Raw genomic sequence first — 11,593 nt, 5'->3', positions numbered from 1 at the left:
ACAAAAATCAGATTGTGGAACCAAGAAAAGTTGTGAGAAAGTTCTCGTAGTCACCAGAAACATATCAGAAACATCAGCAACAGTGTTATCAATACGTTATCTTTTACATTTTGAAATTGTTTCTTGGTAAAGATGTTTCTCCACAGATATATTCATATTCAAATGTCAAAAGCTACCGGATATATTAAATCTAAATTGGAAAAAGAAATGAAGAAGGTAATGTCTATGTCATTTTATAAATATAATCATTATCCACGAAGTAATGTCCATTAAGAATTTGTTCATCGTGTGATCTTCTCAGTGCTTTCACTCATCATTAATTATCCATGAAGCAAGTACATCTCAGTCTTACTACAAACCAAAGGTTCAATTTTCTGCACCCTTATTTACAAAGACAAGACCACAAATCTCTACTCCTTGCATGCCTTTGACCATCGGCCCGAACCTCCGCAGCCAAAGCTTCCTTATTGACCTCAACAGAGCCACGCCTCTATTACTAAACTGCTCCACCGCCGCCAAATCCACTTCTTACCACTCCATCAGACAAGATCGACCAGTCAATACCAGGCTCCTTCAAGACATCATTGGCTTACTATACACACCTAATGGAATATACTCCATGGACGGCGAAAAGATCTCTACGTTACTTTGACGTGCACTGACGATGCTACTGCGTTGAAACCTACCCCCAAGGATTTCGGTGGATCCATTGGTCTCGCTAACAACCACTTACTTATCTGTTCCCTCGCAGCTTGTCTCCATGTACAAGCTTCCTACAAAGATGTCTCTTTGCTTGCCTTCCACGGAAGGTATAAAGTCTTATTACAATGAAGATTTTTGGATCGGCGGTGGTCCTTTTTTCTATCTCCCTTACCTTAAAGATGCGTCTAAGATCTTTGCCTCGACGACTTGATTATAATTTATTGTCTTTCTTGATCCTTTTGATATTTGAATCTGCTCAATATTTTTAGTACCTTTGCAAAGTCTCTTCTCAGAAATCAATGCAACCATATATCTTACAACCTGTACGAAGAAGAAAACAAAGTGGCGTCTCAGATCAGTGTCTCCAGGATATTTATCAACGGCATGTCCAAATATAACATCAAACCCGATGCCGAGGGAAGAAAATAAATGTCAATGAAAGCGGAGCTTAAGACCTTATTAAGCTTGTAAGTTTCTCTGAGTTAATAGATATTGCGAGACCCTAATATAGTTATATGTATTTGACATGATTATGATCTAAGAGAAGAAAAACCTTTGCGAAGGGAGAAGGCACAGAAGAAGCAATGTATTCTTCAAGCGATGAGTCAAAGAGAGAACATTAAGCATTCTTCACAGCAATCAGATAGTTTGGAGAAGTGGTGGGAGAGACCTATACGATAACTTTCAGTTTATCTTTGCTTTTCTTTTTTTCCTTCAAGACCATGTTCGTTCGCAGAGCCTTGCATATCTCTTTGGTGGATCATGGATCCTACAAAATCACAGTTTTAATGCCAATAAATCAGAAGCGTTTCATTTTAAAGAGGATAAAAGACATCAAATCTCAATAATTTTAAATGAAATGTCACTACCAACAATTTACCTGACAGAGGAGAGAATATCAATAAGATCTTTGCCATAAGTTCAGTTATTTCGAAAGTGAAAGAACAGAGGAAATGGAGAAAACAATAGATGATGAAGGAGTTATAGGTGGAATTCATCGCTGGAAAGTCGTTATGTATAAAGTAAATGTAACCACCGGTCGAAACGGCTCGAGTGGGAGTTATGAAGTATTCGTAATAACACAGCATGTTTGGACTTCCATGGTGAGCAAAAGAGTCACAGTCACAGCACCGGAAGAAGACATTATCGAAGAATCTTGCAACGCTTGATGAAGAAGATTAACAGAGAGTGGTTGTGGGTGTTTATCCCAACTCTCAACCCTCTCCATTTTAGTGATTCGACGTGAAGGCAACGGAGAGGTCACCAGCTTAATGATAATTACATTTATTGGCGAGATTAAGAGAAATACGTTGAACCTAGGAGAGGCTAAGAGATGATAGAAGAATTCATTGTCTTTGCAGTCTAAGATCTGAGGAGAATGTGAAGTTGAAGAGACAAAAGACGATAACATTGAAACCCTAATACTGTATCAATCACAAAACGCAGAGTTCAGTTCATTAACCAAACTCATATGCATAACCAAACGTACCAAATGACTGAACCAAAGAGGAAAACCGAAATCAAACGGGAGAACAAATGTCCTAACCAAACCGAGAACAATATGGGGCCCACAAATCATTAAAAATATGCCGAGGTGGACACATTGAGAAGAGAGGAAAGTCCCTCATTATATATATGATTTTCTTAACCTGGATTAATATGGGCCTATATTTTCACGTATTGTCGAGTTTCGGTTAAATTGAAGAGCTTTGTGATCAACCTGGAATCATTTGTGATATATGGGGTCACCAGAGTTGATTGAGATGTAGTGCAGTTAACCATGATTCAGTATCGGTTCAGTGTGGTTTACATTCTGGTTTGGTTTGACTTGTGAACCAGTGACAAGCAACCTATTGTGATGATTGTTTTCTTAGGTGATGAGTTTTGAGTTTTAGTTTTTAGTTTTTAGATTTTGGTTTTACAATTTAGTTTTTGGTTTCTAACTTTTAGTTTTTTATTTTTGATTTTTAGTTTTTGGTTTTGATTTTTAGTCTTTGGATTTTGTTTTTGCTGTATTATTAGTTTTTGGTAAAATAATTAATACATTGTTTTGATATAATAAAAAATAGTAATAAAACATTTAAAAACTACTATATTAAAATACATCGAGAACACTGAAACAATGTTTTGCTCTAATTAGAGAAAGAATCATAAACTGATAAAAATAACATCAAAACTTATAAAAATCCTTGAATCTGGTTTTTCTTACTTCAGTTTTTCTCTACTGTTGAAAATTTCTGAATTTGTTAGATATTGTTTGTATATCCAATATATTCCAGCTAAATGAAATATCTAGACGTTTTTGTTTTTGTTTTTAATTTTTATATTTAGATATTGTATTTAAATCATGTCTTACTTGATTGTAATTATATCGAAAGGAATGTGATGGTATTGCTACCTGTTTCTTATGATTTTTATACTTTTTCCTAGGGCTGGAAAAAAAATCTGAACCCGAAAAACCGAACCGAACCCGATCCGGAAAAATAGCACCGTACCCAAACTGAAATTGATTAAATATCCGAACGGGTTCAAAATTTCGGTATTTAAAGAATCGAACCCGAACCCGATCCGAACCGAAATATTTTGGGTACCCGAATGTATCCGAAATAAATTTGTATACTTAAATATATACATTATTTTTATATATGATGTATATTAAAAATATTAAAAATATATAAGATACCTTTAAGTTTTCCAAAATACTCGGAAAATATATGCAAATAGTCAAAAGTAAATGTTTAAAATAGCTAAAATATACTGAAAACACCAAAATAGTTAAATATCTATTGATTTTTTATCCAAATATTCAAAGAAAACCAATTTATATGTTAAATTAAGGTATATGTTATGAAAATTTATATGTAATATATTATCTTTCTTATAGATTTTGAAAATTTAAAGTATATAATGAATTTTGAAAATTTAAAAACATTTTAAATGGGTTATCCGAACCCGAACTGAACCCGCAAAGATCCGAACCGAACCCGAACCGAAATTTAGAATTATCCGAATAGGACTGAAATCTTTGATCCCGAAAACCCGAAACCTGAATAGACTGAACCGAAACCCGAATGGGTACCCGAACGCCCAACCCTACTTTTTCCCTTGTTAAATTTTCTGTAAATAAATTAACTAATTTATTAGTTTAAGATATGCGTATTTTATCTTGTTTATGCACATATTCATATTATAGTCATTTATTCTTTGGCTTTGGTGGAAGTTGGCGTTAAAGACTTTATTTAATTCTTAAATTTTTAAAATTCTATTTTTCACCGATCAGTCTTTTTCTAATTTTAAAGATTCTAAAATTTTCAAAATCATTTTTTATTTCTCTCACTTGTTTTTTAAAGAAATGACTATTTTACAAAAAAAAAACTAATTTACTTTTAATTTTATTGTAAAAATATGTTTTTTCTCCTCCCCATAATAAAAAATACTTATTCTACTTTATATTAATTTAACTACAAATTTCATTTGATAAATTAATTATTGCTATTTTGATATACATATTGTATAACTTTTGGTTTCATATGTTTTTTATTTATTATTTCCACATATGTTTTTCTTTATAATGAAAGTTAAAATATTATCTACTTTTTTATTATTAATTTTATTTTTTCAATATTTAAAATAATACTAACAATTTTAACAGTGTATTTTTATTTTTTCCAAAATTTACAGCCGTATTTATTTCGGTGGGGAAAGAGAAAAACGTAAAATGTGGAGCTACCGCGGAGAGAAACAAATAAACAAATGTCACAAAGAGATCGAGAACACGAAGAAGAAGCAAGAATCTCTCCTTCCGAAGATCACGGTCACGAATCTCGCAGGCAATCTCTCTCGATCGTTCGTCCCTTGAAGAGCTTTTAAATTTTTCTGGTGATTTCTTTTTCATTTTTCTCTGAAATTTTATTTTTCGTCTCTTTTTTTTTCTTCTCGATTGCTTTCTCTCTCAGACTTGTAGTGTTTTTTTTATTGTCAATTCGTTGTTTCTTTCTGTAATTGGATCATCCTTCATAATCTTTCGACATTCCCAAATGTTGGGTATCCAAAGGAACCAGCTTTTGTCTTTCTTACATCAGTAATGTCTTAACAGGGGAGTTTCTTTAACCGACGAGAATAAATAGTACTCCGTATAATTCATTCGCCATGAATGAGAGTAAGTATGTTCGGTGATCTTTTTTTTTGTTTTGTCTTTTTCAATTTGTCAGTATTGAATAATCAAATCTATTGGGAATATGTTGTGAAGCAGGTTTAGAGGAAAATAAGAAGGGCAAGTATATTCTGATCCGTGACGGTGAAGAGGAGGACACCACTGAGTTAGGAGGACTCTTCTATAAGCCTCTTCCTTGCTTCGGTTTTGGAATCGGATGGTTCTCGTCAGTGCTTCTTCTCTTTTTTTTGTCCTTGTCTTGCTGAAAGCAGCAGTTTCATTTTCCCTCCACTCTTTTAATTTGTTAGGTTTCTTCTTGGATTCGTCTTCCCGTTTGCGTGGTACTTTGCCACATTTCTTTATCTCTCCAACTATTACCGTAGAGATCCTCGGGAAAGATCTGGTCTTGCTGCCTCTGCTATTGCTGTTAGTTTCTCTCTCTTTCTTAATCTGACAAAACACACTTATCAGCTGTGTAATAAGAGGACTCACTAATACTTTCCGCAGGCGTTGATATTCACTGTTGCACTTGTGATCACCGTTCTTGTACTTGTTTTCTCGGGTCGCTAGAGTCCGATTGCATATTCTTTCTGGGGGAGTAAAAGTGTTCTGTTTTGATGAAGAAGAGAAGATATACTGCTTGTCCTTTTAGATTCAAAGTTTGGTTTGGTTTGTTCTTGTGCATAAAAATGTCAAATTCTAAAAATATCAAAGATGTGATACCTAACTGACTTGTTGGAAGAGATATATGTAGCTTCAGGCGTGTTACGTGTATGTTATTTTATTTACACTAGTCTTTCGCTAGACATGAACCCCAACCAAGGAGGATGTGTCTGGTTGTTATCTTTCCTGTTCAAAGTCTTCTTTATTTTTTTTCTTGCTGAACCTCGAAAAACAGAGAGAAGAATGGAATAAATCAAAGGGATGTGACGATCGGGATTTGTAAGTCTAATATTGTTTGAAGCATCATCATCTATCTTATTAGGAATCATCATTTCAATGAGAATGCACCACGGAACGTGACATCCAAAGAGTGCAGATAAAACCTTTATGATCGACCTATCTGCGAGTGGGAAAACCGAATCATTTTGTCACAACCGAACGCGTCTAAGCTCCTCTTTAGATCCTTACAAATTTTTCTGAGATATAAATATAACATGTATAATTTTATATGCAAGTGATCAAGAATACTGATTGGAGAAGATGTTACCAAGATATATTATCTCTGGCTTTGAACAAAGAAAAGAGAAGATATATTATCTTGCTACAAAAATAATATGGAACAAATCAATTTTTTTTTTTGTAAAACTAAAATCTATAGTATTATTTGCGAATTGAAATTATATTATTATTTACGAACTAAAATTATATTGTTATTTATGAATTGTAAAAAAAATTCCTTATTGAATAATCATATGTATATTCATTAGATCTATTAATTATTAGTGAATGTAGTATGTAATTTTTTAATATCTATAATACTTGAATTTCAAAAAAGAAAAGAAAACAATGTAATACTGAACATGAATAGATAAAATAACTTGATGTTTTGATTTCTGGTTAGATAAACTAAAATTAAACAATTAAACAATGTAATTTTTGGTTAGATAAAATAGAAAATCACATTTTCCTTAATTTGCGTTAACAAATATAAATTTAAAAGTAAGAAAAAAATGGAAATAGTGTCATTTAGCTGATTATATATATTAGTACATCTATATTTGTAAATGCATTTGTTTCACAGACAAAAATATGCTATATTTTTCTCTATTATGTAGATGTCAAATTAAATTTCAATTTATATTTAATGTTTGAACATCATTTTAGAGAATGTTATTAAATATATATTATTAAATATATTTAAATTTAGTTATATGATTATAAACAAATTATATTATATGTTTTAGAATGATATTAATTTAATAAAATTGTTAATCTTATATTAAAAACAATCACATATTGTGATACTTTTTGATATCATAAAAATAATAACATTAATCATATGTTATGGTTGCATGACACAATACTAAAAACAAAATACACGTTAGTATACATATAATATAATTATATATTATGACTGTATAACAAATGAATTTTTTGGTTAATAAAGTGACCTACAAAATAGTGAATAGTCTACAAAATAATTATATTTATTGCTAATAGTTATTAGATTAATAAGTTAATTTATTTTATAAACCAGTTGATATATTTAGTTTATTGGTCTTGAATACATATTTCGAATGTAGCATATATTAACAGCAAACAAATTTGAGATTCTTCTTTAAAAAAAATTATTTTATTAATTTTATGACGATATTAATAAGATATATTTGTGATTATATTTATCATCAAATTAAATGATAGGATTTTCTAAGAAATAATCCAAATTAAAATATCTTAAACTCATGAATCTTAAGATGTATAAGATTTTCCTGAGATTCGTTTGTTTGACTCGTATATCTACTCAACTCCTCTGGCAAACTCTACCTCTGTCTGTAAACCCTAATTCGCCGCGTTCATCGTCTCCAACCATCTTTCTCAGCTTATTGAGGTAAAATGTCATCTTCCCTGACAATTTGTTTTACTTTTTCTGAGGATTTGGTGATTCGATTGGCTGATTTAGGTTTTTTCTTTAAGTGCAATTTTGTAGTAAAAATAGATTTCTGCTATGGGTTGCAAACATTGTCTTGTTTATTTTGCATGCTATTTGTTCATATGAGGTATTCATAAGTTTGTGTTTTGTAATAGTTATTAGTTATGTCAATGCTAATGTTCCAGATACGTTTTATTTGTGACCACCCCCTAGTTATATTATACTGTAGTAGTATATCAAGGTATTGACTTAGCAGTGACATTCTATTCAGAAGCGTGAGCAGAGTGGGATCCCATTTAAAAATCTGAACTGAGTTTCGAACTTTAGATGCCAGAAAGAATGTTAATTGGTGGCTAGTTTGCATATCAGGCTCATCTCCCATTATATCTGACAAATATGACATAAACTTGAATTGATTTTGTACAGTTATCTTTTGCATCTTATTGAGTAGTTAGTTTCTTCATATATATATATATATATATATATTTGTATTTTCTCACTTCAACTTGCAGTTTTGAACAGGTTAAAGAATGCATAGAAGAGTTGATAAAGAGGCAGGGATGAAAAATACAGGTTTGTTATATACATACTTGTAGATATATACCACCATCTATATCTATATTCTGATTTGGCATCAACATCACGTCCTCTGTTCTCTTGTTTGTTGATATATATTTGCAGAAAATGGTGGGAAAGCTGGAACTGTGGATACCCCTTCCCGCGATCCGTTCCTATACCTCACAACTTGTCAGATCGGACATGGTGTAGAAGTTCATCTGAAAAATGGGTCGGTTTACAGTGGCATATTTCACGCTGCTGACGTGGAGAACAATTTTGGTGAGGGCATCTTTTTGTTCATTTGAGATGTGAATGTATATAACAAGAGGCCACTCTTGTTTTTTTTTTGTTTCACTTACAAAATTGCGTTGAAACTTTCAGGAATTATTTTGAAAATGGCATGCTTGATAAGGGAAGGTAGTTTACGAGGGAAGAAACCCCGTGCTCCTCTTGTCAGCAAGCCACCTTTGAAGATATTCATTATCCCTGCTGACGAAGTTGTGCAAGTTATAGCTAAGGTGTGTGCTCTTTTCTTCTGGATATGTTAGCATGTTAGGAAAGACTATTTGGTGTTATTTTTTTACATTATTGTTTCTTTTGTCATTGTTTTTGGTGTTAGGACCTTCCTGTGAACAACAATAACGTCTCAAATTCAGCTCAGTGCGAGAAACCGTCAGAGCTGTTGACGGACTCTTCTATCTCACAGTCTTATCATGTTGATTCGGAAAGAGAGCTGAAGCGTTGGGTACCTGATGAAGACGTTCCAGATTGTCCAGATCTGGAAAACGTGTTTGATGACCCTTGGAAGAAGTAGTGATACCTATTCTTATAGTTCGGATGTTTTTACTTATTTTTTTTTTTATAATCAGAATTTCTAGTTTCTGGTTTAGAAAAGTGTCTATAGAATCTCTATTTCTCTACTTCCTTTTGCTTCTACATTATATAATACACATATGAAGTCTATGAGACTCATTCAAGCTAGCTAGAGAGTGCTGTAGAGGTTTAGGTCGTGGAAAAAAATTGTTACTCTGCTTTCAAGTTTGAGGTTTTATTCAATCTCTTTTCTTGTCACTTGATACTTTCTTTTAATAAAGAGAGGTTTTGTGTTATTTTTTTTTGTTTCATGATTCTTAACTCTAACAAGAACAGAGACACTCTTACTTGTTTGCCTGCTCGTTTCTTTCTATCAGTACACTCACTCTTGTTGGCTAAGCTAACATGTCTTATATGTGATGGTATAATAGGGGCTGGAATCAGTTTGAGGTAAATGAGACATTGTTTGGAGTTACGAGCACTTTTGACGAGGAACTGTATACCACAAAACTAGAGAGAGGTCCTCTGACGAGGGAGCTATTGGAGCAAGCTTTGAGGATTGCAAGAGAGATCGAGGGTGAGAATACCCGAGATCTTCACGTAGCAGAGGTGTGAATTAGGAATGTCTTTTTGCCATTTGTTTTTTTCCCCTTCCATTGTCGTACCATTTCTAATTACTAATGTTTCCATGCATTGCTATCATCTTACACAGGAGAGAGGGCTTCAGCTTAGTGGAAAGTTTGATATTGACGAGGAAACTAAATACTCATCGGTCTGTCCAGTTAATGGATTTGATGACTCTGGTTATGAAGAGGAAAAAGAAATATTGTTGGATTGCCGTAATAATATGACTTTTGGTGATTCTAATCCTAATAGGAATGAGAGTCAGCTTGCGGAGCAGAGAAACGGCAAAAGTCTAGAGTCTTCCCATTATAAAAAGGTAATTAACGTTATTTCTTTTGATGCATTGCATTTTAAATTTATAATGCTCCTTGACTTATAAAATTGTTATGTTGCCTTCATTCTGTAATCAACGCAGCCGTCCGAGGAATCAGCCGGCGGTCTCGATGGTACGTGACTTTATAATATCTACTTATTACCAAAGTTGATACCCATAGAAACTCCAACTGAGTCTTTGAATTTACACTCAAGATACTAATGCAGAGGCAGCAACCTCTGACCCGGCTTGTCTACAATTGCGAGCTTCTGATAAGCGAAGTTCCACTGATGGAAAACTTGCCCGTCGAGTGACTGACAGAGGGAAGTTCGAGAGATCTGGAAGCTCCATTTCTAGAAATCCAGATAACTCTGCAGCTTCCTCATCATCGAGTCGTCCGAAACTATCACCAAGCTCTTCAATAGGTTCTTGTTCTTCAGAAAAGTCCACACTCAACTCAAATGCCAAGGTTTTGTTTGCCATATGCTTTGATTATCATATCTAATACATGTAGAGTTGGCGTTTTTACTGTTAGTCTTTTACTAATGAGCTTTAACTCTGTCTGATTCAGGAATTTAAGCTAAACCCAAACGCAAAGAGTTTCAAACCATCTCCAACAGCTACACGGCCTCAATCTCCAGTTCCGGACGGATCATTCTTTTACCCTCCTGTTCCACAGATGCCTGGAATACACATTGGATACGGAGTAACTTTTTTTTACTCGTCTTTTTTTATCTACTCTGTTGATCAAAGTTGAGTCTCTCTGTTATCTATCATGATTATGATTTACAAAAAAAAAATGAAATTGGCAGATGGGAGCAGCATTCCCTGGACAACAACCAATGGTGTATCATAATACAAGACAGCCTGGTCCAAACCAAACATTTTATCCTCCAAATGGTCCACAGGTTTGTTGCTAATAACTGAATATTCTTTGTTGGAAAACGGATTCTTGTATCAAGAAATTGAATTGTGGAATCATTTTTGTTTACAGTACCACCCACAACAGATGATGGTTGTTCAGCAGAGACCGGTTCTGTTCATGCCGCCGTCGCCATACCAACCGGTTTACCATTGCCCTCCATAAAGAATTTGACTGTTCTTTTTCCTTCTTTTAATAAATTGGCAAAAGAGTGAGATGTTGCTGACATCTTTGAATTTAATTGCAGGAGATGCCATATAAAGGAAGAGACTCTTATTAGCTTTTGACCAAACTATGAATGGTGGTGGTGGCACAAAGGTTTCGAATAATCTTCTGATGGAATGGGGTTTCCAGCACCGAATCTTTAATTTGTTTAGTCTGATAAATGGTTTGATGGTCCATGTGAGATATATTGAACACATGTGATATTGATTTTAGTTTGTTTAGGACTAGATTTAGATTTAGATTTAGGTTAGATTCGGTTTGATCTCACTTCTTTATTCACTCGGGTCTCTGCTTAAACTATAATTGATAGATGTATGACATTCTATGTTTGATTCTTTTTATATATTTCCTCCGTTTCGTAATACTTGATGTTTTACCATAGTGCACAAAGATTAAGAAAATTGTATTTTTTAATAAAAAATATTTTAAAGATATCATTTTAAAATCAATTAACCAATAATAAAAAATATTGTGAAATCTAATTGGTTGAACAGTTTCCAATAAAGTTAAAGTAACCTTAAAATCTCAAAACTTCAACTAATTTGAAACAAAATTATCTTTCTAAAACATCAAGTATTATGAAACGGAGGGAGTATTAAACAATTTTTTTTTTTTTGTCAACGGAGTATTAAACAATTAGGTTAGCAAACATGTATTTTCCTCTTATATACTACTTTTTCCAAATCAACG

General features: G+C 33.1%; 2 protein-coding genes and 1 long non-coding RNA gene across 6 annotated transcripts; 2 read left to right on the top strand and 1 right to left on the bottom strand.

Annotated features, from left to right (window-relative positions):
* Positions 1-218: 218 nt before the first annotated feature.
* LOC130512571 (uncharacterized) lies at positions 219-1,966 on the bottom strand. Its single transcript, XR_008946123.1, has 3 exons — positions 1,583-1,966; positions 1,256-1,471; positions 219-1,023 (listed from the first exon to the last, which is right to left on the bottom strand). It is a non-coding gene; the product is annotated as an uncharacterized LOC130512571 (long non-coding RNA).
* A 2,447-nt stretch (positions 1,967-4,413) lies between these two features.
* Positions 4,414-5,661, top strand: LOC108859271 (60S ribosomal protein L18a-like protein). Of its 2 annotated transcripts, none has more exons than XM_018633158.2 (5): positions 4,414-4,581; positions 4,799-4,861; positions 4,952-5,081; positions 5,164-5,281; positions 5,363-5,661. In XM_018633158.2, the coding sequence occupies exons 2-5, from the start codon at positions 4,852-4,854 to the stop codon at positions 5,423-5,425; spliced, it is 321 nt and encodes a 106-aa protein (XP_018488660.1). In that variant the 5' UTR covers positions 4,414-4,581; positions 4,799-4,851; the 3' UTR covers positions 5,426-5,661. The 2 variants fall into 2 exon arrangements, with proteins under 2 accessions (XP_018488660.1, XP_018488661.1); XM_018633159.2 differs by having other exon boundaries at positions 4,415-4,581; positions 4,955-5,081.
* Positions 5,662-7,276: 1,615 nt separating this feature from the next.
* LOC108859357 (polyadenylate-binding protein-interacting protein 3) lies at positions 7,277-11,265 on the top strand. Of its 3 annotated transcripts, none has more exons than XM_018633252.2 (13): positions 7,277-7,406; positions 7,971-8,021; positions 8,130-8,285; positions 8,388-8,524; positions 8,626-8,816; positions 9,251-9,428; positions 9,532-9,759; positions 9,859-9,889; positions 9,972-10,225; positions 10,328-10,462; positions 10,569-10,664; positions 10,751-10,822; positions 10,926-11,265. In XM_018633252.2, the coding sequence occupies exons 2-13, from the start codon at positions 7,979-7,981 to the stop codon at positions 10,956-10,958; spliced, it is 1,554 nt and encodes a 517-aa protein (XP_018488754.1). In that variant the 5' UTR covers positions 7,277-7,406; positions 7,971-7,978; the 3' UTR covers positions 10,959-11,265. The 3 variants fall into 3 exon arrangements, with proteins under 3 accessions (XP_018488754.1, XP_018488756.1, XP_018488755.1); XM_018633254.2 differs by having other exon boundaries at positions 7,299-7,406; positions 9,984-10,225; XM_018633253.2 differs by having other exon boundaries at positions 7,303-7,406; positions 7,961-8,021.
* Positions 11,266-11,593: the final 328 nt, after the last annotated feature.

This window comes from Raphanus sativus, chromosome 5 (assembly GCF_000801105.2).
Source record: "Raphanus sativus cultivar WK10039 chromosome 5, ASM80110v3, whole genome shotgun sequence".
NCBI classification, from domain to species: Eukaryota; Viridiplantae; Streptophyta; class Magnoliopsida; order Brassicales; family Brassicaceae; genus Raphanus; species Raphanus sativus.
The sequence above is the reverse complement of the archived record's forward strand: the minus strand, read 5'-3'. Positions and strand labels throughout refer to the sequence as shown.

Excerpts from the sequence above, each read along its gene's own strand:
- LOC108859357 (XM_018633252.2), top strand. The coding sequence starts at position 7,979 with ATGCATAGAAGAGTTGATAAAGAGGCAGGGATGAAAAATACAG. Across the intron at positions 8,022-8,129 it reads GGCAGGGATGAAAAATACAG|AAAATGGTGGGAAAGCTGGA; the intron begins GTTTGTTATATA and ends ATATATTTGCAG. Across the intron at positions 10,226-10,327 it reads CACTCAACTCAAATGCCAAG|GAATTTAAGCTAAACCCAAA; the intron begins GTTTTGTTTGCC and ends TGTCTGATTCAG.
- LOC108859271 (XM_018633158.2), top strand. Across the intron at positions 5,082-5,163 it reads TTTGGAATCGGATGGTTCTC|GTTTCTTCTTGGATTCGTCT; the intron begins GTCAGTGCTTCT and ends TTAATTTGTTAG. Across the intron at positions 5,282-5,362 it reads TTGCTGCCTCTGCTATTGCT|GCGTTGATATTCACTGTTGC; the intron begins GTTAGTTTCTCT and ends TACTTTCCGCAG.